This window comes from Phyllobates terribilis, unplaced genomic scaffold (assembly GCF_046119375.1).
Source record: "Phyllobates terribilis strain yellow unplaced genomic scaffold, ASM4611937v1 Scaffold_47__1_contigs__length_9908305, whole genome shotgun sequence".
Taxonomy (NCBI): Eukaryota; Metazoa; Chordata; class Amphibia; order Anura; family Dendrobatidae; genus Phyllobates; species Phyllobates terribilis.
In genome coordinates, this window is record NW_027362807.1 from 8532471 (window position 1) to 8559163 (window position 26693).

Below are 26693 nucleotides of genomic sequence, written 5' to 3' on the forward strand. Positions count from 1 at the left end.
GGAGGATGCTGGACGTGCTAGGAGAGTGCGCCATGGAGATAGAGTGGGCGGCAGTGCTAAGCAAATATCTGGGTGTTCATTTAGCAGTACTCCCACACTCCCCAGCACAGAGGACAGTGGATAACAGGAGAGAGGGGCCTGCATCTTTAAGGTACAGGGATATACCACAGTTCAGTGAGGACACCTCGGATATTGATGAACATCTCCGGTTATTTAAGAACGTCTGCCTGCTGCATGAGGTGTCAGTTAGTGACTGGCCCAGATTTTTACACATTGAGCGCATTACTAGAGAGGTATACCGTCATACCTAAAAACTACCAGGAGGAAGTTTCAGGAGACTGACAAGCTCGGTGCACACACGCCTTGGGAGTTTGCTAACACACTACATATGGCATGCACTCGGTGGATAGAAGGACTGAGGGCTCGGGAAGCAGAACATGTCTTGGATATATTCATGCTGGAACAATTTGTCTAAACTCCCGGGTGACTTAAAAGAAATAGTGGCGGATTGAAAACCACTCAGCCTGGATGAGTCTGCAAGATTGGCTGATGAATGGCCTGATAATCGACAAGGGCTATGTGGAAGTACAGCCAACGAGACCCATGGATCGGCCAGAGGAGGAACTGTGGGGATTTCGAACTTCACAAAGATGAGGAAGTTTCCCAAGCCCCCAAGTACGGTCTGCGTCAAGGCGAGGGGGACTTAGGCTGCCATAACTGTGGACGTATGGGACACTTTGACAGGGAATGCCGGGAATGTTTTAGCCCACATCACAACCTTGGAGCAGGATTGGTGTGACACTGGCCCAATGTCGTAACCTGAAGCCAAGGACCGGTTCACACTTCATCAGCCGAGAATGAGCAGAGCAATCTCAACATGCAGACTAACCCCCCACCCCAGTGGTGAGTAATACACAAAATGCAATGACTGTTACCATGAAGGAATTTGACCTGGGGGAGGTAAATGACATTAGGGAGGAGGCCCAGAGACTTCAGGAAACTGACTCTCCCATCACCCTGGTCAGCCCACATATTGTCCCCCCAGAACAATATTTTCCTGGCCGCCAAGTGACCATCCCCCTAGCTGGTGGTCAGCACTCTGGGGTTGGTTGCAATGGATACAAATTTGGTTCTCATCGGGTACGTATTGAGTTTCCCAGGACAAACCGGAGATCAAGGGGTGGATATGGAGGACCCTGCGTGAGGAACAGACACCTGCCCCAGCAAACTAAATACAGAATTCTTGTCTCAGGGCTTCCCCCCCATTGGGGAGTTGGCAGGATCGGAAAGATCATTTGAGAGAAGCTGGAGATGTCTAGTATGCTGATGTACACCAGGGTGGAATGGGGATTGTGGAGTTTATTCACAAGGGTGACATGGAATATGCTTTGAGGAAACTGGATGATACAAAGTTTCATTGCCATAAAGGTGAGACCACTTACTTTCGTGTCCGTGCTGAAAATGTGGGGAAGAAGTGTGAGGAACTGGCCTTGTTATAAACAGGGCTGTGGAGTCGGTAAGCCAAACCTCCAACTCCTCAATTTCCATGACACCGACTCCACTACTCTGACTCCCTCATACATGGCTCATGTTTAAGTGATAAATTTACTGTAGCACAGATTAATCTCAGCTAAAAGTCTAGACTATTATATCAGGAATAGGACAGACATTTATAGGACATTTCATAACTTTCCCAAATTCTTATGAAAAAATATTCCCCACAAAGTGCATTGAACTACTGTAACCAATTTATTATATACTTTAGGAGTCGGAGTAAGTCCATTTCATATCTACTCCGACTCCACCATTATGGGCTCCGACTCCACCACTCTGACTCCACAGCCCTGGTTCTAAAGACTATCAGACTTTTTCCAGCACGGAGCACCTGTGCCATTGATCTTATTGTTGTGTTTTATTAGTGATTTTTTTGCTCGTCAGTTCATCCTCAGGAATCAATGCTTTCATTCAGTGACCTTATCTCAGGAGCCTTAATCCATAGTTTTCTCAGCCCCTAGGCCCATTGTGTGGAAGTAGATCCAGTGGAGCAGTCACCACAGGGAGTTTCACATTCAGTCCCACGTGATGAGTTCGGCCTGAAAAAAATACCTCCACTAATGCACACTTAGCTTTGACGGGGCTGACTGATCCCAGTGAAGGAGAAAAAGAAGCCACAATGTTTAGTCAGGAGTTTTGTGGAATGTCGTCAAAGGGATAGGATCGAGACTAAGGTCTTGTCTTGTAGCCCAGGGATGGATGGATGTTCTATGCCAGTGGTTGTGAACCTATGGCACATGTACCGTAGGGAGCCCACAGAGCCCTCCCAATGGGCACACGTGCAATTTCCTCAGCAGTGCCACTGCTACCACTCTCCTGTCCTTAACAGCAATCTTCAAGTCTGACCACAGATTCTCAATTGGATTAAGGTCTTGGCTTTGACTAGAATGCTCCAAAATATATACACGTTTCCCCTTAAACCACTCGAGTGTTGCTTTAGTAGTATGTGTTGGGTCATTGTCTTGTTGGAAGGTGAGCCTCCATCCCAGTCTCAAATCACTGACAGACTGAAACAGGTTTTGCTCAATAAAATCCCTGTATTTTGCACCATCCATGTTCCCTTTGACTCGGACCATTTTCCATGTCCCTGCTGCTGAAAAACATCCCCACAGCATGATGCTGGCATCACCATGTTTCACTGTGGGGATGGTGTTCTTGGGGTGATGACCTACAGTGAAGGAAATAATTATTTGATCCCTTGCTGTATTTGTAAGTTTGCCCACTGACAGACATGAACAGTCTATAATTTTAAGGGTAGGTTAATTTTAACATTGAGAGATAGCATATCCAAAAAAAATCAAGAAAATCACATTGTATAAATTAGATAAATGTATTTGCATTTTGCAGTAAGAAATAAGTATTTGATTCCCTACAAACCATTGAATTCAGGCTCCTACAGACCAGTTAGACGCTCCTAATCAACTCGTTATCTACATTAAAGACAATTGTCTTACATAGTCACCTGTATAATAGACTCCTGTCCGCAGACTCAATCAGTCAGACTCTAACCTCTGCAACATGGGCAAGATCAAAGCGCTTTCTAAGGATGTCAGGGACAAGAACGTAGACCTGCACAAAGCTGGAATGGGCTACAAAACCATAAGTAAGACACTGGGTGAGAAGGAGACAACTGTTGGTGCAATAGTAAGAAAATGGAAGCAATACAAAATGACTGTCAATCGACATTGACCTGGGCACCATGCAAAATCTCACATCATGTGGTATCCTTGATCATGAGGAAGGAGAGAGATCAGCCTAAAACTACACTGGGGGAACTTGTTAATGATCTCAAGGTAGCTGGGACCACAGTCACCAAAAAAACCATTGGTATCACATTATGCCTTAAAGGTTTAAAATCCTGCTGTGCCTGCAAGGTCCCCCTGCTCAAGAAGGCACATGTGCAGGCCCGTCTGAAGTTTGCCAAAGAACACCTGGATGATTCTGTGAGTTATTGGGAGAAGGTGCTGTGGTCAGATGAGACAAAAATTGAGCTCTTTAGCATTAACTCAACTCGCCGTGTTTGGAGGAAGAGAAATGCTGCCTATGACCCAAAGAACACCATCCCCACTGTCAAGCATGGAGGTGGAAGTGTTTTGTTTTGGGAGTGTTTCTCTGCTAAGGGCACAGGACTACTTCACTGCATCAATGGGAGAATGGATGGAGCCATGTACCGTAAAATCCTGAGTGACAACCTCCTTCCCTTCGCCAGGACATTAAAAATTTGTCGTGGCTGGGTCTTCCAGCAAGACAATGACCCAAAACATACAGCCAAGGCAACAAAGGAGTGGCTCAAAAAGAAGCACATTAAGGTCATGGAGTGGCCTAGCCAGTCTCCAGACCATAATCCCATAGAAAACTTTATGGAGGGAGTTGAAGCTCCGAGTTGCCAAGCGACAGCCTCAAAATCTGAATGATTTTGAGAAGATCTGCAAAGAGGAGTGGACCAAAATTCCTCCCGACATGTGCGCATCCCTCATCATCAACTACAAAAAACATCTGACTGCTGTGCTTGCCAACAAGGGTTTTGCCACCAAGCATTAAGTGTTGTTTGCCAGAGGAATCAAATACTTATTTCTCACTGCAAAATGCAAATAAATTCATCTAATTTATACAATGTTATTTTCTTTCTTTTTTTTTTTTTTGGATATTCTATTTCTCAATGTTAAAATTAACCTACCCTTAAAATGCCAGAGCCCTACAAAATGACCTCAGGCAGGCCACAAATGTGCATATGTCTGCACAAACTGTTAGAAACCGACTCCATGAGGGTGGTATGAGGGCCTGACGTCCACAGATTGGGGTTGTGCAGGATGCTTGGCATTTGCCACAGAACACCAGGATTGGCAAAGTCGCCACTGGCGCCGTGTGCTCTTCACAGATGAAAGCAGGTTCACACTGAGCACATGTGACAGACGTGACATAGTCGGGAGACGCCGCACAGCCCTCCATGTGCTCGCCAGAGGTAGCCTGACTGCCATTAGGTACCGAAATGAGATCCTGAGACTCCTTGTGAGACCATATGCTGGTGTGGTTGGCCCTGGGTTCCTCCTAATGCAGGACAATGCCAGACCTCATGTGGCTGGAGTGTGTCAGCAGTTCCTGCAAGATGAAGACATTGAAGCTATGGACTGGCCCGCCCGTTCCCCAGACCTGAATCCGATTGAGCACATCTGGGACATCATATCTTGCGCTATCCACCAACGTCACGTTGCACCACAGACTGTCCAGGAGTTGGCGGATGCTTTAGTCCAGGTCTGGGAGGAGATCCCACAGGAGACCATCCACAACCTCATCAGGAGCATGACCAGGCATTGTAGGGAGGTCATACAGGCACGTGGAGGCCACACACAATACTCAGCCTCATCAGGAGCATGCCCAGGCGTTGTATGGAGGTCATACAGGCACGTGGGGGACACACACAATACTGAGACACATTTTGATTTGTTTTAAGGGCATTACATCAAAGTTGGATCAGCCTGTAGTGTGTTTTTCCACTTTCATTTTGGGGGTGACTCGAAATCCAGGCTTCCATTGGTTAATAAATTTGATTTCCATTGATGATTTTTGTGTGATTTTGTTGTCAGCACATTCAACGTTGTACAGAACAAAGTATTCAATGAGAATATTTCATTCATTCAGATCTAGGATGTTATTTGAGTGTTCCCTTTATTTTTTTGAGCAGTGGATATATATGTATATGTGTGTGTGTGTGTTGTAAGCTGGACAGGTCGTGTCCTCAAGGTGCCAAGCCTCGGTGATGTAGAACTCTGTCTCAGTCTGTCTGTGTGTTTTGCATGGTGAGCAGACCTTGCATATGCTGATCAGACTCTGCTGAAGGCAGTGAAAAGGACTTCATTTAAACGTCTGTGGCCGTTCTGTATGGACTTGTTATTTTTGAGTTTTGTTTTGTTATACCTTGTTTTGTGCCAGGGAAAGGCTATTTTGTGTTTGTGTCCTGAGCGGTTTATGCAAGCAAAATAAACCATCCTGGATTTCTAATGAAAACGCTCCCTGTGCCTACCTCAACCGCAGCTGAGTGAATACTAAACCCTACAATTGGTGCTAGAAGCAAACGCACGAATCCCAAGAGGCAGTGTGACTGCTGCAGGAAACCGTATATGTCCTGGGTGAAGGCCGCCAGCCAACAACAGTTGTCCGGCAGCACGGAGGAGCTGATAAGTTCTGGGAGTTGGAGGGTTCTGTGCATGATCTTACTTGTCCCCAGTACTGCGCTTTTCTGGACAGAGTGTTCAGATGTTGCTCCTGGGATCTGTTGTAGCCACTCTTCCAACTTAGGTGATGAAGTGACGAGACCCAGGTGAGGAAAACTGTGAGAGGGGCGTTGCAAAAGATGTCTCCGGGGGATGACGTTTCGTGTTCCTGGCCGTGTTTCAGAGAGTGGCGGACCGTGAGAGACTACCACCGGAGCAGTGGGCGGAGGTCCTAGCGCCATATCTGACAGGGGAACCACAGAAGGCGTACGTTGATTTGGCCCTGCAAGACGCAAAGGAATATAGCAAACTTAAGTCTGAGATCCTGGTGCGGCTGGGCGTAACACTGGCAGTCAGGGCACAGCAAGTCCACCTCTGGGACTTCCACAGGGACAAACCTCCCTGGTCACAAATGTGTGACCTTCTGCACGTGGTTCAGAAGTGGCTACAGCCAGAGACTTGTTCCCCAGCCTAGATAGTCGAGAGAGTGGTCATAGATTGGTTTATCCACTCTCTGCAGAAGTCTATTCAGTCCTGGGTTGCCCAGAGAGATCCCCAAAATACAGATGACCTGGTGGGCCTAGTGGAGAGGTACCGGGCGGTAGAGGGCTCCCTGACTGATCAAGCCGGGGTTAGGTCACCTTTCTGGGGTTCACAAAGGTGGGGATGGCTCCCAAAAGAAGGGGACTGAATCCTCACTGGGTGGGCGTCCAAAGTCCCAGGAGGTTGCTGAATCACAGCTGGGTAATCAGTCCCATACCATCCTCTGTTGGAGGTGTCATATGTTTGACCATATAGCTGCCCGGTGTCCCATGAACTCTGCGCCAATGGACTACAACATAGGCTGGCGTTGCTCCTATTTGGCCTACCCCGCCTGCAGCGCGGTTCCTCAACATGGCGAGGGCCCTCAGGCGTGCTCAATGTCTGTAAAAGTGGTGCAAGTGTCTGGACTGTTGGACTCAGGAAGTTTGATGACCCTGATAAGGGCCACACTCATTCATCGGTTGGTTCCTGGGAAGGTGGTGGGTGTCCAGTGTATCCATGGGGATGCTAAAAACTACCCTGTAGCTCGGGTGGATGTAAACACGGACTGTGGCACCACAGCTCAGGAAGTGGGGGTCATTAAAGACTTGTTGCACCCGATAATAATCGGACGGGACTTTGCATTATTCTGGGACATGTAGGGGAAAGCGGGGACACCTGGTTGCTCGGACCACCGCCAGATCACCCCTGAAGAAACCTCACCACAGGCCGTAACAGACGAGTTTCCCATGTGTTTGTTTGTTGGCGATGAGGATGAGACTGCGTCCCCTGAAGCCAATATCCCTGAGCTGGAAGTGTCCGAGGGAAACTTCGGAACCGCCCAACTCAGGGACTTAACTCTGAAAGTGGCGTTCCAAAATGTTACCGTGTTAAATGGAGTGCCTCAGGAGCCGGGGGCCGACAGTCGGTTCCCTCATTTTGCTGTGAATGGGGATTTGCTGTACAGAGTAACCAAGCCAAGGGTTCAGGTAATAGAGCAGTTGTCGGTGCCAGGGCCCTATAGACGCAGTGTGTTAGACATAGCTCATTCCCATGAGTTAGGATTTTAGTTTTCAGGTGGAGCATAGGCCTGGGAAACAACATGGGAATGCTGATGCCCTATCAAGGGTCTATTGTATGTTGGCAGAAGGTGCCAAGCCCCCCGGTTTGTGCAGAAGGGGGGTATGTAAGGTTGCAGCCGGACAGGTCGTGGATGGGAGGTATATGTCCCCGAGGTGCCCAACCTCAGGGATGTAGGATTTTGAAAAGCAGGCTCCAGCACACATATTGCTGAGAAGTGTTTAAAGGGCCCGGATTATGGGGCTGGGTTTTAAGAGCAGCTGAAAGAGTTGGGTGAGATCAGCTGCTAACTTACCTCCAATTCAGGTCTTGGAAGGTCTGATGCAAGCAAAATATACCAACCTGGATTTCTAATGAAAACGCGCCTTGTGCCTACCTCAACCGCAGCCGAGTGAGTACTAAACCCCACAGTTTGTATATATACATGCATGCATGCAGTGGGGAAATAAGTATTTGATACACTGCCGATTTTGCAAGTTTTCCCACCTACAAAGAATAGAGAAGTCTATAATTTGAAATTTTTATCGTAGGTATACTTCAACTGTGAGAGACAGAATCTAAAAATAAAAAAACAGAAAATCACATTGTATGATTTTTAAATAATTAAATTGCACTTTATTGCATGAAATAAGTATTTGATCACCTACCCACCAGAAAGAATTCTGTTTCACAGACCTGTTAGTTTTTCTTTAAGAAGCCTCCTACTCTCCACACATTACCTGTATTAATTGCACCTGTTTGAACTCGTTACCTGAATAAAAGACACCTGTCCAAACAATCAATTACACTTCAACCTCTCCTCTATGGCAAGACCGAAGAGCTGTCTAAGTACACCAAAGAAAAAATTGTACACCTGCACAAGGCTGGGATAGGCTTGAGAAAGGTCAGAAATCAGCCCAGAACTACATGGGAGTACCTGGCCAATGACCTGAAGAAAGCTGGGACCACAGTCTCAAACATTACTGTTAGTAACACACTTCGCCGTCATGGATTAAAATCCTGCAGGGCACGCAAGGTCCCCCTGATAACGCACATGTCTAAGCCCGTTTGAAGTTTACCAATAACCATCTGGATAATCCAGAGGACGCATGTGAGAAGGTCATGTGGTCAGATGAGACCAATATAGAACTTTTTGGTATCCACTCCATTCGCCATGTTTCGAGGACGATGAAGGATGAGTACAACCCCAAGAACTGTCTGATCTGTTTTGGACACACATATATCTATTAATCTCTTGATCCCTCAATCATCATATTGCTAACATACTAGATCTGTACAGCAGCCTATGTATACATTTACCTTTGATTGGTGCTATCTTAGATGTGGCCAATACTGATACTGCTATTTGAGCTATGCACATGTACTTTATAAACTGCTTTAGGACTGGATTATCCATATATAGCTATTGTGTATATCTTCTATAGCCACCTTGCGAGCATTTCTAGTGTAGGAGCTTGGGTTATATACATTACTGTCTTTATGATGCACTAAGCACGTTACATGTATTGCTGCTTCCCTGATTGATGCATTGGCACTTTATTATCTTATAGGATCGTGTTGTGTACCTATTGTGATCCTTTTGGGTGTACTGTTTGAGGAACCATGTTGCATTTGCATTAGGCTTTGCCTACTTAATATCGATTATTCTTTAGACCCTGGTTCTCCGTCTATGACACACAGTTCCCTGCCTTACTGACGTATACTCCCTGATTTATGTAGTACTTGGTGTCACCGTCTTCCTCCCTTTATTTTATTCCATTGGAAATTGCCTGTTTTTATACCTTTTCTGTAATAAAATTATAATTTCATCTTGACACGCTCCTGATTCCTTTTCCTCTTTTGGGTTATATGGTTGTTGAAGAGCGCTTACTGAGACCAGTTCCCCCTATCTTTGGTCAGTTGGGTGCATGTTGAGGTATCAGAGGAACTGTTTCTATTTAAATGTCCAGGCTGGTTTATTGGTGCTTCATAAATCATGCCACAAGGAAAGGAAATAAACAGCCGTTCAGTGCAGGCAAAACAAAGTAAACAGTTCCAGCAATGGTACTTTAGAAATAGTCCAGAACACACAGGCTGTATAGCATTCAGTATACCAGCTCAGTCTCGAGACATCACACAGGATGCTCTACCATATGTGCAGGGGTATAGGACTCCAGCTGCAACCATTTTTGGGCCAGATTTTGCAGATCAAACATGTGGGAGCAAGGGGGTTTGTCTCGGTGGTACGCCCAGCGTTGAACCCGTTGTGGCCTGACAGTCATTGTCGCTCACAGGCTCACCAAAATTTCAGTTTTCAGTTTCACATATTCTTTGGCATCTTGTAAGGCTAAGTCATAGAACGCCTTCTGGGGCTCCCCTGGTAAGTAAGGTACCAGCATTTCCACCCATTGCTCTCACTGGAGTTTCTTCCTCTCGGCAACCCTTTCAAAAACTTTCAAAAAGGTATCAATGTCATCACCCGGGGTCATTTTCTCCAAAACTCTCCTCACAGCCTTACGGATGGAATAATTATCAGCTGACCTTGGAGTTGGAGCTGCCGCCGTGCCACAAACCGCCTCTGCGAGCAATTCAAACTGATGCTGCTGTTTTAGGTGCTGCTGTTGCTGGATCTGTTGCATAAGCAGCTTATTTGTCTCCTATTGTGCCAGCTACTGTTGTTGGTGCTACTGCTGCTGGGCTTGCACCAGGTGTTTAATCAGGTCCTCCATGCTGTCTGACATTGCTCTCTGGCTTATGACTGCCTTCACCCAGGAAATGCAGCACCTCTGTAGCAGTCACACATGTTCCCTGAGAACGCTGCCCGCAATTCTAACACCAAATGTGGTAACACTACTCACTTGGGTGCGTGGTGAGGTATCACAGGAACAGTTTCTATTTAAACATCCAGGCTAGCTTATTGGTGCTTCATAAACCATGCCACAAGGAAAGAAAATAAACAGCCTTTCAATGCAGGCAAAACAAAGTAAACAGTTCCAACAATGGCACTTTAGAAACAGTCCAGGTCACACAGGCTGGATAGCATCCAGTATACCAGCTCAGTCTTGAGACATCACGCAGGAGGCCTTCTTACGTCCACACACAGACCATGTGTGAGAGAAACAGAATACATTTTACAATGTGAACTACACCCAGGGGTAGGGTGTGCGGGCAGCCAGACCCGCACATCTGTTCGGCTGCCCGTAAACCTGACCTGGATGCACAAACAAGCCTCTTACTACTATGTGCACTAGAGCAATGCTTATGGTTTATATCACAGAGAACAACCACCTCAGTGATACATACCTCCCATCAACTATGGGATCTGTGATTTCTATCTACACCACTGTGTATAGAATGTGTATAGGATAATTGAGTATAATATAGTTATTATGGACGTGAGTTAATTAACATAGGGATAACAGACTCATTGCACAATGTTACGGATATTTCTTGTTGCTAAAACTGATTTTTTTTTTCACTTTAAACATTTTTTAAACAACTCTGATTAGTGCAATCATACAGCATACAAGCCTCTGATTATTCAGGTGATGCACTGCACTACTGTAGTGTGGTGTATCATCACTGCCTGTCAGTGTAATACTAATTGCCCCATACACATGAGATAAGTGTTGGCTGAACCGTCATTTCGCAGTTGGCTATCTCTCCCGACTCTCCCATACACAGAAATATTCCAGCTTTCCTGTTGTCTGTATGAGAGCGTCGCCTCCAGGCTCCTCTAGGTGAGGATTATCTACAGGAAGAACAAACGGATTAGCCTCTGAAATTCATGATGCCAGATCCTTCTCTACCTTGACATCATCTGTCAGGAGGCCCCCAAATACTTTATATAGTCGATCAAACCACCCAAAATCAGTGCTTTCATGCCACTTTACTCTTTGTGTGTATAGGGGTGTTAAAACGTAACTTATTGGACTCTTCCTCTTGCCCGACCTAATAGACTTTCATACATTGCAGGCCCAAACACCATTATTAGGTGCCGCTGCACCTGTGCCATCTCTGCGGTGTTCATCGATATTCTGGTGCTCAAGAGTTACCGTATTTTTCAGACTATAAGACGCACCTTTTTCCACCAACATTTTGGAGGAAAGCGCGTTTTATAGTCTGAACTGTGGCCCGTACTCTATACCTATGGCTGTGGGCTGTGGGGGGAGCGGCAGCGGGGGATGAGCGGAGCACAGGAGGCAGCAGCCGCCTGCTGCAGCCTACGCTGTGCCCGCTGCTAAAGAATATGAATATGCACTGCTCCCCACGCCCATGGGCGTGGAGAGCAATTAATATTAATTTTCCTTAATAGCGTGCACACTGTAGCCGCAGCGCGGCTCCTGCTGCCGTTCTACGGTCTGTCTGCCTGCTATTAAAGATCATGAATATTCACTAGAATCCACTCCCATGGGTTGTAGTGCATATTAATGGTCTCTAATATCGGGCACACAGACCGCAGAGTGGCAGCAGGAGCCGCGCTGCGGGTACAGTGTGCGTGCTATTATGGAGAGTGAATGGTAACTGCTCCCCAAGCACACAGTTCTGGCGCGGGGAGCAGTGACTATTCCGGCACAGCATCTCACACTGTGTGACGGCGCATGGCAGTAATGCCATGCACGGCTCACACAGTGAGAGTGTCGGCAACCGAGCAGGACGCAGCGCTGGAGGAGAGGGGAGGTGAGTATAATTGTTTATTTTTGTGTGTGATGGGAATTAGGGGGTGCCAAGCATACCAGGATGGGGATCAGAAGGTGCCAAGCATACCAGGATGGGGATCAGGGGTGCCATGCATACCAGGATGGGGATCAGAGGGTGCCATGCATACCAGGATGGGGATCAGGGGGTGCCATGCATACCAGGATGGGGATCAGGGGGTGCCATGCATACCAGGATGGGGATCAGGGGTGCTATGCATATCAGGAAGAGGGATGAAGGGTACCATACATACCAGGATGAGGGGTGCCATGCATATCATGAAGAGAGATGAGGGGTGCAATGCATATCAGGAAGAGGGATAAGGGGTACCATGCATACCAGGATGGGGATCAAGGGGTGCCGTGCATACCAGGATGAGGGGGGGCATGAATACAAGGATGAGGGGTGCCATGCATACCAGGATGAGGGGTGCCATGCATGCCAGGATGGGGATCAAGGGGTGCCATGTATACCAGGATGGGGGATTGGGGTGCCATGCATACCAGGATGGGGTATTTGGGTGCCTAGCATACCAGGATATGAATCAAGGGGTGCCATGCACACCAGGATGGGGGATTGGGGTGCCATGCATATGAGGATGAGGGGTGCCATGCATATCAGGATGGGGATTAGGGGTTCCATTCATATCTGGATGGGAATGAGGAGTGCCATGCAGATGGGGATGGGGGCCACATATAACAGGAAGGAGGGGGCCATATATACCAGGATGGGGGATATTAACAGAATTGGGGGACATAGCCCCTATAACAGTGTCAGCAGACCCCCTTTCCTTAACAGTGCATCATGACCACATGTTTTGCTTAATTTTTTTTTTCTATATTCCTCCTCTAAAACCTAGGTGCGTCTTATTGGCCGAAAAATACAGTATTTTTTAAAAATCAAATGTTTTAACGTGTTAAAAAATAAAATGTGTCTTTTGCTTTTTGCATGTTTTTTTCTTTTTACACAGAATTGTTGGTGCCAATTTTCTTTTGAAACATTTTATTATCTGCTTTTTTCTGGTGTTTTTCTTGTAATATAGGAAAGCCTAAGGCCAGAAATAAACCCCATAAACACTGTACATGGAGACTTTGATATCAAATAATTTCTCTCTGTGGTGTTTGTACAAACAAAAAAGATTTAGAAATGCCTCAAACTTCTGTGTGTGAATCAGACATGAGATCTAATGTGATAGAAGATTACAGTCCGGGGAAGACGGGAAACATTCATATAGACGGGTGGTGATGTAGTCAGTGAAGAACTCTGGCCAAATATGTTTGTAGAGCCGTAGTAGAAGATGATGTCATCCTCGTTATGAAGTAGTTATTTTTCATGTCACGTGTAATGAATATCTCCTGCAGTATAGATAATGCCGATTCCAGTGTCTGTAAATGAGACGAGAATTAGCGTTATGGAAGATGAGTCTATGAGAAACGTATTCAGCTGCCGAGACGAGGAAGAACCTACTTGTTGTGTGTAGCCTAAAATATATAGGTTTTATTAGTAGATGTAAAGAAGAAAACTAATGTAAAATAATAAATCCCCTCATATGTTTCCCCTTATTATCTGCAGTAATTGTATGATGTTACATTGACTCCGCTTCTTCTCATTCAGGTCCCTACAATATCGGATCCTCTCAGTGAAGATTTTCTATAGAAGAGAATCTTCCTGATTGTCCATGTCCATCTTTGATGGGTAAGAGACATGGTGGCAGAGAAAATATTACACCTCACCCTAGAAATCCTTTTCCGTCTTACTGGAGAGGTGAGAGGTTCTGATGACGTCACATTACATCATTCTTATCTATGGGAATAACAGATGAACAGAACTGGAGAGGTGAGGACTCTGGAAATGTCTGTAGTGAGATTTATCGATGTGTCTCTCCATAACCAGGATTACTCAGTAGTGAAGAAGACCTCTAGTGAGCGCTGTCAGGACCCTGTGTCTGAGGGATGGGAAAGACCCCTGAGCCCAATCATGGGGCCTCCACCTCATCCCCTGACACATGAGGACATCAATGACCAGAAGATCCTAGAACTCACCTACAAGATGATTGAGCTGCTGACTGGAGAGGTGACACTGCTGGGAATGCTGGGACATTATACAGTAACGCTATGAAGGTATCAGGGGGATGACAGTATCATTGTATGTGTCAGGTTCCTATAAGGTGTCAGGATGTCGCTGTCTATTTGTCCATGAAGGAGTGGGAGTATTTAGAAGGTCACAAAGATCTGTACAAGGACGTCATGATGGAGGTTCCCCAGCCCCTCACATCAGGTAATAGACAGGACTAAATACACACAGCCTATAAATATCTGTATGTAAAGAATGAATTCAGTCCCTGTATGTGTTTCCTGCAGATCTATCCAGTAAGAGGACAACACCAGAGAGATGTCCCCATCCTCTTCCTCCACAGGACTGTAAACAAGAAGATCCCAATGTTCCTCAGGATCATCAGGTAGATGGAGAGAAGGTGTCATGAGATCTCCCCTATGATGTGTAGACGACTGTGAAGGTCTTGTGTTCAGTCTTGTTTTATCCACCAGTATTATATGTTTTATACTTGTGTAATGAGAACGGTGGAGATGGCAGGATTAGAGATGATCATAGAGGTGACTTCTCCATCTGTCTGTGACTTTTACAATATTTGTTTCAGGGTGAAGATCTGCCCCATATTAATACTACAGAGACATATGTGAGGGGTGATGAGCGGTGTACAGAGGAGACTCCTACATATGACTATCCAGGTGAGTAGTAACCACTAAATGCAGAGAAGTCACAGATTCTTCTCAGTCACTGGCTGTGGCTGCTTTATCGGTGGTGTAGTCCAGCCGTATAACAATTATGTGATGACTATTTTGCCACAAGACCACAAAATTGTCCTACACCCAAAACTGTTGCAATGGCTTTGAGCATTGAAAGCCCTCTTCTATAGAACTTACAACCTGGGAGATCCACCTACCCCCTGGGATTAGAAGACACTGACCGGTACGTTCCCAGATCTGTAAACTACAAAGCTAAATGACAGCGTATGTAGAATGTGCTGACAAGTTAGAAAATCAGTTGAAGAAAAATAATGTGATGGGCCAGTAAGAGAAATCGGAGGGTAATGATGCTGTTGGCTTCCTAGAACCCTGATATCTTATTGGCTGATCTACCTTCTCTCCCTTCTGTGCTGCTGAATGTGCTCATATGGTCCCATATGAGCCACTCTCTTGTTGCCTTGGTTGTACGTTTTGGGTCATTGCCTTGCTGGAAGACTCAGCCACGACCCATCTTCATTGCTCTTACTGAGGGAAGGAGGTTTTTGGTCAAAATCTCGCAATACATGACCATATCCATCTTCCCTTCAGCACGGTGCAGTCGTCATGTCCCCTTTGCAGAAAAGCACCCACGAAGTATAATGTTTCCCCCCATGCTTCACAGTTGGGACGATGTTCTTAGAGTTGTACTCATCCTTCTTCCTCCAAACACGGCGAGTTGAGTTAATTTGTAAGAGCTCAATTTTTGTCTCATCTGACCACAGCACCTTCTCCCAATAACCCACAGAATCATCCAGGTGTTGATTGGCAAACTTCAGATGGGCCTGCACATGTGCCTTCTTGAGCAGGGGGACCTTGCGGGCGCGGCAGGATTTTAAACCTTTAAGGCATAATGTGTTACCAATAGTTTTCTTGGTGACTGTGGTCCCAGCTGACTTGAGATCATTAACAAGTTCCCCCTGTGTAGTTTTAGGCTGATCTCTCACCTTCCTCATGATCAAAGGTACCCCACGAGGCGAGATTTTGCATGGTGCCCCAGATCGATGTTGATTGACAGTCATTTTGTATTTCTTCCATTTTCTTACTATTGCACCAACAGTTGTCTCCTTCTCACCCAGCGTCTTACTTATGGTTTTGTAGCCCTTTCCAGCTTTGTGCAGGTCTTTGATCTAGTCCCTGACATCCTTAGAAAGCTCTTTGGTCTTGCCCATGTTGTAGAGGTTAGAGTCTGACTGATTAATTGAGTCTGTAGACAGGAGTCTTTTAAACAGGTGACTATGTAAGACTGCTGTCTTTAATGCAGATAACAAGTTGATTAGGAGCATCTAACTGGTCTGTAGGAGCCAGAACTCATAATGATTTGTAGGGGATCAAATACTTATTTCTCACTGCAAAATGCAAAAAAAAATTATCTAATTTATACAATGTGATTTTCTTGTTTTTTTTTTTTTTTTTGGGGGGGGGGGGTGGATATTCTATCTCTCAATGTTAAAATTAACCTACCCTTAAAATTATAGACAGCAAGGGATCAAATACTTATTTCCCCCACTGTATGTCCAAGCTGTGCGTGGCTGATGGCTGTAATGCACATTTATTCACGCCTGCAGGAGATGTGTTGGCTCGAGCCCTGGTTTCATAGATTCACTCCACGTCATAAATTCCATTATGTTTTCAATCCTAAAGAATTCAGATTACTGCACAATCTCTCCTGAAATGGGGGCACTAATACTTTCTCTACTCTTCTGCTCAGGACTCATAGTAGCTCCAATGGTCCACCATAAACGAGTGCAACTCTGATTTAGTGTTGGACCTCTTCCCTCATACATATGTTGATATTTGGGGATGTAACATGTTTTCTTTATTCTATTTGTATGATTTGTGGTGGGATCGGCCTGCCTCACTTATGTGAGTCTGCAATTCCCTGGTAGTCTTTAAAAATAAGGTCTCCATTGCCTTTCCAAAATGTCAGAATCTAAATTTACAGGCTGTTCTGTGGTGTGAGATGGGAAGAAGAATAGTCAGATAGCCGGGTCAGAACCAGGAGAGCAGAGAAAATGCTAAATCAGAAGACACAAGAGTAGTCAGTAAACGGGCCGGGGTCACAACAGGAAACAAATACACAAGCCGAGAGAGGAGCACAGAGGACTGAACCAGAGGAGGACAAGGCTGTATCTGGCAGCTTCCGGCAATATGCTTCCAGCTTTAGTAGGGTGCGGTGCTCTCCAGTTGGCTGAAGCAGGGAGCAGATTACTGCAGCTGGACAACACACACACCCATACTGCCAGACTGGATGGTACTACTGGTCCCAGGAACCCTAATCTTCCTGGTTGGTCAGAGCCTGCGCCACCTACAACTTCTGGTTCTGACGTCTCCTCCATCACCAGCGCCGCCTGCAGGATGAATAAGGCGGCTCCTGGTGACAGAAGCAGATGTCCCAAGAGCAAATCCAGATGAAATGGGACAAACCATTTGCGGAAGCTCTAATATGACAAAATGGCAGAAAACCAGAGCAGTAGAAATCCCCATAAAGTGACTCATTTTGGAAATTATAACCCTCAGTGAAATAATCTATAGGAGTAGTGACTATTTTGACTCCACAGTCGCTTTCCGGAAATTAGCACGCAGTGGATGTTGGAGAGTGAAAATTACAAATATACTACTTTAACACCCATCACATAGTGCCCAGATTCTGCTCCAGGAGACACATCATAAATTAAGTGGGTTCCTCTCACTATAGTAGTGCCAAATACATGGAGGCTGAATGTGGTTTGGGCGCACTGCAAGGCTCAGAAGCGAGGGGGAGATCTGGCTTTTTGGAGAGCGGATATTGCTGGATTGGGTTATGGAAGCCATGTTGCTTTTCAAAAGCCTTTGAGCCACTAATAATGTGGAAACCTCTGGTTTTCGATTGACAGATGATGGACCTGAGTGGGGACTTGTTTTTTGTGAGATGAGTAGAAGTTTTTATTGGTATTATTTTTGCCTACATAACATGGTTTGGTGGCTTTTTATTCCATATTTGGGAGACAGAATGAACAAACAGTTTTACACATCATACTCCACTGGTTCATCCTATGAGGTTTTCTATTAGACTGTGAACTGTTATTGTCTTGGTGAATAATTCAATATTTTACATAACTTGCCATTTCACAGACGTTAAGTAGAAATTTTCAAAAATATAATATTCAAGGATATTTTTATTCATAAATAATTGTTTTTATTCTTGGCAGATGACTGTACCAGGAGATCAGAGGAACAGCTGACATCTTCAAATTTTACATCAAATGATCTTGAGATCCCACAGGATACAAATGAAGTGAATTCCATTACTCCAAATGTACAATCATCCCTTCACAGCAAAGATCTGTCATCTGATCCTATGAAACAGGTCCTGTCTTCTGATTCATTACCGACTACTAAGGAAAATCATAGTCACAAAATAAGCATTAAAAAACAAATTGCTCCTAAAGCAAAGAAGCCATTTTCACTTTCAGAATATGGAAATAGTTTTCCCTTCGAAAAGTCTTTTCTTAAATATCAAAATCTTTACCCAGCAGAGAATAGATTTTCTTGTTCCAAATGTGGGGAATGTTTTAACCAGAAAACAGATCTTGTTAGCCACCAGAGAATTCACACAGGAAAGAAGCCATTTTCATGTTCAGAATGTGGGAAATGTTTTGTGAAGAAATCATCTCTTCTTAGTCACCAAAGAACTCACACAGGGGAGAAGCCATTTTCATGTTCAGAATGTGGGAAATGTTTTAACCGGAAAGCACATCTTGTTATCCACCAAAGAAATCACACAGGGGATAAGTCATTTTCATGTTCAGAATGTGGGAAATGTTTTAGCCATAAATCAGCTCTTGTTAGTCACCAAAGAACTCACACAGGGGAGAAGCCTTTTTTATGTTCAGAATGTGGGAAATGTTTTAACCGGAAGGCACATCTTGTTAGCCACCAGAGAACTCACACAGGGGAGAGGTCTTTTTCATGTTCAGAATGTGGGAAATGTTTTGTAGATAAATCAAATTTAGTTGGGCACCAGAGAATTCACAAAGGGGAGAGGCCTTTTTCCTGTTCAGAATGTGGAAAATGTTTTACCCTGAAATTAACTCTCAATAAACATCAAAGAACTCACACAGGGGAAAAGCCTTTTTCATGTTCAGAATGCGGGAAATGTTTTGTGAAGAAATCATCTCTTTTTAGTCACCAAAGAACTCACACAGGGGAGAAGCCTTTTTCATGTTCAGAATGTGGGAAATGTTTTAACCGGAAAGCACAGCTTGTTATCCACCAAAGAAATCACACAGGGTATGTCATTTTCATGTGCAGAATGTGGGAAATTTTTTAGCTGGAAATCAGATTTTGTTATGCATCAGAGAACTCACACAGGGGAGAAGCCATTTTCATGTTCAGAATGTGGAAAATGTTTTACCCGGAAAACAAATCTAGTTAGCCACCAGAGAACTCACACAGGGGAGAATGCGGAAAATATTTTAACCACAAATCAAGCTTTAATAAGCACCAAAGAACCCACACAGGGGAGAAGCCTTTTTCCTGTTCAGTATGTGGAAAATGTTTTACCCTGAAATTAACTCTCAATAAACATCAAAGAACTCACACAGGGGAGAAGCCTTTTTCATGTTTCATGTTCAGAATGTGGGAAATGTTTTGTAGATAAATCAAATTTAGTTAGGCACCAGAGAACTCACACAGGGGAGAAGCCTTTTTCCTGTTCATAATGAGGTATGTTGTGTGAAGGAATAATCTCTTAGTCACCAGAGCAGTCACACAGGGGAGAAGCCTTTTTTATGTTCTTAATGTGGGAAATGTTTTACTTGGAAATCAACTCTTAATAAACATCAGAGAACCCATACACTGGAGAAGCCTTTTTCATATTCAGAATTTTGGAAATGTTTTAACTGAAAATTGCACCATGTTTGGCCTCATTGAAATGAAAACACTCATACTCAGATCCCGTGCCAGCGCCGTTCCAGCGGTGTCGGGACTCACGTTCCCGCGGTGTCAGGACTCACGTTCCCGGAGCTCACATGAGGTTGTTACATCACTTGAGCCCTGCGCAAAATCAGTGCCGGTTTCACTGTCCCCGCCTTCGGACGTATTGAACATCAACAGGAAGCCTTTGGTTGTGGCTGCTCTCTGGCTCCTTTGTGATGTTCGATTTGTCTGGAGGTGGGGACTGTGACAACAGCGTTGATTGGGGTATGTTATTGACAAATTGTACAAAAACATATACCAGACAGTCATATAATTAAATGAGAAAGGGAATTACTTCAGAACTTACCATAATTTGTGGACTATAAGACACACTATTAGCAAGAAAAACATCTTGCTAACAAATGAGTACGTCTTATAGACTGGAGGCAGCTTCCAGTGACAGAGGAAAAAATCAGGCAGTGTCCTTCCTGATCACTGAGAGAACTGCTCTCTGTCTCCTCCAGCACCACACTTCTCTAACCGATTGGTGTAGAGCAGGAGAGGAAGGTACCGGGACCTGCACATCCTGAGTGAGTAGCTTAAGGACCTTCCACCTGACTAGCTCAAGGATCTTTCAGATGTAACACTGTTTTTTACATATTTTCAAAAGTTGTCAGGTTCATTTATGAAATGAGCCATTTCTTAATGATTTTGAACTCGTGAATTCAAATCTGACAATGAATTTTTTTAGTTGTCTCTTGTTTCTATGATATCCGAGAGTTTTCCTTGTACTGCTACATATAATTAATGCATAAAAGTTTCAGGACTTTGAAACATAATTACTTTTGCAAATATAAAGATGCAGAATATTTTGTTATGCCATTTTTCTGATATTTATTTAGAGGAAACTTGGCAACAATTCAAGTAACTAAAATCTGTGTAAACACTATTGTGAATTATAAACAGTTACAGAAATTGCATTACAAAATTTGCTCCTCATTCAGTGACAACTCTTTTGTTTGTCTCTTGTACTTCTGCATCCGATCAACTCTTACAATTGTCCAACTCTAATCTGCAAGCATTGATGGATTCCATTTTCCTTGATATCTTTTCTCCATAGCTGCAATATCTGGGTGAAATCTCTAACCATTCTCGTCCCTCACTGCTCCACAGTTTGATGGAAAAAAGTCTAGAAGCGAATGTAAGAAATTAATCTTTAAAGGACATGTTACAACCCAGATCCTTATAGGTTTTGAGGAGACTTTCCACCAACGCTTCATAGTTATCTGCTTTTGAGTTTCCCAAAAAATTAGTTACCACTAATGCAAATGCTACCCATGCAGCATTTTCCTTTCTCCGCAACAGAGAAACTCATTATCTTGGAGAAGCATATGAATCAATTAAGACTCTTTCCTTTATCCTTTCTTCGCTCAACTTTGGAAATTTATCAATGAGATACTTGAAAGCTCTTTAGGGAGGAGTAAGCACTGAAATACTCGGATGCTTGTTACTCACTGAGCAATTCCTAATTCTTGGTTGCTCGTCTATGGGAAATTTTAGCCGAAAGAGTTACAATACAAACAATTGTTACCGTCCACCTTTCGTGTCTCCCCTATCTCCTCATAGATAGTAAGCTTGCGAGCAGGTCCATCACTCCTCTTGACATCTGTAGATTGTACAATTCTCCTCTACAATTAAAAGTGCTGTGAAATACAGTACAGACCAAAAGTTTGGACATACCTTCTCATTTAAAGATTTTTCTGTATTTTCATGACTATGAAAATTGTACATTCACACTGAAGGCATTAAAACTATGAATTAACACATGTGGAATTATATACTTAACAAAAAAGTGTGAAACAACTGAAAATATGTCTTATATTCTAGGTTCTTCAAAAGTAGCCACCTTTTGCTTTGATGACCTATTTGCACACTCTTGGCATTCTCTTGATGAGCTTCAAGAGGTAGTCACCGGAAATGGTTTTCACTTCACAGGTGTGCCCTGTCAGGTTTAATAAGTGGGATTTCTTGCCTTATAAATGGGGTTGGGACCATCAGTTGTGTTGTGCAGAAGTCTGGTGGATACACAGCTGATAGTCCTACTGAATAGACTGTTAGAATTTGTATTATGGGAAGAAAAAAGCAGCTAAGTAAAGAAAAACGAGTGGCTATCATTACTTTAAGAAATGAAGGTCAGTCAGTGCGAAAAATTGGGAAAACTTGGAAAGTGTCCCCAAGTGCAGTTGCAAAAACCATCAAGCGCTACAAAGAAACTGGCTCACATGAGGACCGCCCCAGGAAAGGAAGACCAAGAGTCACCTCTGCTTCTGAGGATAAGTTTATCCGAATCACCAGCCTCAGAAATCTCAGGTTAACAGCAGCTCAGATTAGAGACCAGGTCAATGCCACACAGAGTTCTAGCAGCAGACACATCTCTTCAACAACTGTTAAGAGGAGACTTTGTGCAGCAATCCTTCATGGTAAAAATAGCTGCTAGGAAACCACTGCTAAGAACAGGCAACAAGCAGAAGAGACTTGTTTGGGCTAAAGAACAGAAGGAATGGACATTAGACCAGTAGAAATCTGTGCTTTGGTCTGATAAGTCCAAATTTGAGATCTTTGGTTCCAACCACCGTGTCTTTTTGCGACGCAGAAAAGGTGAACGGATGGACTCTAGATGCCTGTTTCCCACCGTGAAGCATGGAGGAGGTGTGATGGTGTGGGGGTGCTTTGCTGGTGACACTGTTGGGGATTTATTCAAAATTGAAGGCATACTGAACCAGCATGGCTACCACAGCATCTTGCAGCGGCATGCTATTCCATCCAGTTTGCGTTTAGTTGGACCATCATTTATTTTTCAACAGGACAATGACCCCAAACACACCTCCAGGCTGTGTAAGGGCTATTTGACCAAGAGGGTGAGTGATGGGGTGCTACGTCAGATGACCTGGCCTCCACAGTCACCAGACCTGAACCCAATCAATATGGTTTGGGGTGAGCTGGACCGCAGAGTGAAGGCAAAAGGGCCAACAAGTGCTAAGCATCTCTGGGAACTTCTTCAAGATTGTTGGAAGACCATTTCCGGTGACTACCTCTTGAAGCTCATCAAGAGAATGCCAAGAGTGTGCAAAGCAGTCATCAAAGCAAAAGGTGGCTACTTTGAAGAACCTAGAATATGACATATTTTCAGTTGTTTCACACTTTTTTGTTAAGTATATAATTCCACATGTGTTAATTCATAGTTTTGATGCTTTCAGTGTGAATGTACAATTTTCACAGTCATGAAAATACAGAAAAATCTTTAAACTTTTGGTCTGTACTGTATGTTGGCGCTATAGAAATAAAATTATTATATTATAAAGGAGGGCCTCATACACATTCTGTTCAAATTGCGATGTCGTGGTACACCCAGACTCATAAAGGCTATGCCCTAAGTGCAAATCCTGCCCAAAATTACAAGCAGGGTCATCCATACACCCTTGAAGGCACCAATTGTAGTGCCTCATTCAAATATTGTGAACAAAGTGTAGTGGCACTTCTACACTCAAAGTGCAAAGAAAGGAAAAAACTATAAGCAGGGTCATTCATTGACTCTAGAAGGCAACAACTGGCAGGCCTCATTCAAATATTGAAGATTAAAAATGCTTTATGTGCTGCTGTCATCTGGTGGTGTGGAAAAGTCAGGGCTAATCCTGGCTTTGTTCATTTTTATCAGAGTGAGCCTGTCAGCCAGGTACTGCTTGATCATCTTTAAAAACCTTTCCCTCGTCATAAATACCCGGTCATCAGGGCATGGACACTGGTAGGGTGTCATGAAATTGGCCCAGGCCTTTGACAGTGTACCCCTGCCTCATCTGTACCTGGTGTGTGTGTGTGTGTGTGTGTCTCCCTTGCCTTTCCTCCTTGGTTGGGCAAGGAAGCTTGCCCCCCTGCTACTAGCATTGTCTGATGGGAATTTTTTCAACATATTTTCCACAATGGCCTTCTGATAAAGCACCATTTTAGTAGGCCTCTCCACCTCAGGAAGGAGAAATGCAAGGTTCTCCTTGTACCATTTGTCTATCAGGGTGAACACCCAGTTCTCTCTTTTGGCCAAGATGAATGTAACACGAGGGTCACGGTAAAGGCCGAAGTACATAAAGTCTGCCATATGTGCCAAGCTCCCTACAATCAACATTCCCCTGTCTCCACCATGATGACTACTCTCCATTAAAGATGAGCGAATACTTCAATATTCGGTTCCGGTTACGATCACCGATTTTGTAATATTCACCGATTTATTCATCTAATATTCGCCGAACATAGCTGAACACCATTGGATTCAAGGGGAGGCAAAACCAAACGCATACACAACACTTTCAAACTGGCCCAAAAGCTGCCAAAACAGATCAAATTAGGCGCAGACACCAGGAAAGTGGCCTCAATTGACCCACAGTGCAAATTTTATAATAACACAGCAGCAATCAGTCATGGGCCATGCATGAGGTATCAGGGTCTGGGCCAGCATTTACAGCTTTGAATTGAACTTCAAATTCAGACAAGGTGGGTGAGGAATCGGTGTAGGCCTGCTGTGCTGAGAGCCCTGATAACACATGCAACAGCTCAACCTGCTTTTATGCTCAGGCACACTCAGAAGGCAGAAATATGAATTTCATAGATTAGTATTGGTGCAAAAATTTAAGGAAGGCAGTTGACTGAAAGTAAGTGGAAGCCTGATGGTCTGGAAGGCCTACTGCGACAGGCAACACACATGAAGGAGACCCTAGCAGAAGTTTCCCCATTTCCAAAAATTAAAGGCTGACACCACCAAAGTTGCATCAATTTCACCAGAGTAAAAATGTTATAATTAGGACCGACACCTCTTCCACTTCAGCCAACCCAGCAGATGGAGACCCAATCAGGAGTCTTCAAATTAAAAAAATTAGGGCCTGACACCACCAAAGTGGCATCAATTTCAGTAGAGTAGAACTAGTATAATGGGGACCTACAGCCAACCCAGCAGATGGAGACCCAATAAGGAGTGTTCACATTTCCCTAAATTAGGGGCTGACACCACCAAAGTGGCATCAATTGCAGAAGAGTAGAAATAGTATAACGAGTACCGACACCTCTTCCACTACAGCCAACACAGCAGATGGAGACCCAACCAGGAGTCTCCACATTTCCAAAAATAAAGGGCTGACACCACCAACGTGGCATCAATTTCACCAGAGTAGAAATAGTATAATTAGGACCGACACCTCTTTCACTGCAGCCAGCACAGCAGATGGAGACCCAATCAGGAGTGTTCACATTTCCCTAAATTAGAGGCTGACACCACCAAAGTGGCATCAATTTCACCAGGTTACAAATATAATGGGGAGCGACATCTCTCCCACTACAGCCAACCCAGCAGATGGAGACCCAACCAGGAGTGTTCACATTTCCCTAAATTCAGGCCTGACACCACCGAAGTGGCATCAATTTCAGTAGAGTAGAAATAGTATAATGGGGACCGACACCTCTTCCACTACAGCCAACCCAGCAGATGGAGACCCAATCAGGACTGTTCACATTTCCCTAAATTAGGGGCTGACACCACCAAAGTGGCATCAATTTCAGTAAAGTTGAAATAGTAAAATTGGGACTGACATCTCTTCCATTACAGCCAACTAGCAGATGGAGACCCAATCAGGACTGTTCACATTTCCCTAAATTAGGGGCTGACACCACCAAAGTGGCATCAATTTCAGTGAAGTTGAAATAGTAAAATTGGGACCGACATCTCTTCCATTACAGCCAACCAGCAGATGGAGACACAATCAGGCGTCTTCAAATTTAAAAAAATGAGTGGCAGACGCCACCAAAGTGGCATCAATTTCACTAGAGTAGAAATAGTATAATGGGGACTGACACCTCTTCCACTACAGCCAACACAGCAGATTGGAGACCTCATTTCCAAAAATTATGGGCTGACACCACCAAAGTTGCATCAATTTCACCAGAGTAGAAATAGTATAATTAGGACCGACAACTCTTTCACTACAGCCAACCCAGCAGATGGAGACCCAATCTGGAGTGTTTACATTTCCCTAAATTAGGGGCTGACACCACCAAAGTGGCATCAATTTCAGTAGAGTGGAAATAGTATAATGGGGACCGACACCTCTTCCACTACAGCCAACCCAGCAGATGGAGACCCAACCAGGAGTGTTCACATTTCCAAAAATTAGTGTTAACATCTGCAGCAGCAACAGCAGGCACAGAAGCCATGCTAAAGATATCACAGACTGCAATTACACGAGATCAATGCAGCACACTAAAAACTAGAACATCGCCTACTCTGTACAGTCTGTGATTGGGGTGCAAAAGTCCTTGGAGATCCATGACTTGTTCATCTTGATGAAAGTTAGGCGGCCTACACTTTCATGGGACAGCTGGCTGCGTTTATCCGTCAGGACACCACCAGCAGCTCTGAAGACACGTTCTGAGAGAACTCTGGCTGTTGGGCATAATAAAACCTCCAAGGCGTGACAGGCGAGCTCAGGCCACTCATCCATTTTTGAAGACCAAAATGTAAAAGGGTCCAAACCCTGCCTAATAATATTGATATTGAGCACTAGATACTCCTGCACCATCCTCTCCAGTAGTTCACCAAGTGTCAGACTTGGACTCTGTTGTGCTGGTGCCCGAGCTGGTGCAAAAAATGTGTGAAATGATTCACAGAAATTGCTACTGCTACTTACACTGCTGCTGCTATTGTTTTGGCATTGCTGAATTGACATGCCGGAGGTTGAAAGTCTACATCTGCGATGCACACAGTACGCCTCACTGCTGTCTTGGGGAAAACCTCTCTTAAGGTTGTGTAAAAGTGTGTTTCGATACTCCAGCATTCATGGGTCCATTTCCAGGGTGGGAAGCATCTGGCAAAATTTACACTTATAGCGTGGATTGAACAACCCAGTAGTCA

General features: G+C 44.4%; 1 protein-coding gene across 1 annotated transcript; it reads left to right on the top strand.

Annotated features, from left to right (window-relative positions):
* The first annotated feature begins 577 nt into the window (after window positions 1-577).
* Window positions 578-19283, top strand: LOC141191607 (uncharacterized). Its single transcript, XM_073661534.1, has 6 exons — window positions 578-793; window positions 5950-6093; window positions 14201-14321; window positions 14405-14502; window positions 14701-14791; window positions 18037-19283. The coding sequence occupies exons 1-6, from the start codon at window positions 578-580 to the stop codon at window positions 19155-19157; spliced, it is 1791 nt and encodes a 596-aa protein (XP_073517635.1). The 3' UTR covers window positions 19158-19283.
* The last annotated feature ends 7410 nt before the right edge of the window (window positions 19284-26693 follow it).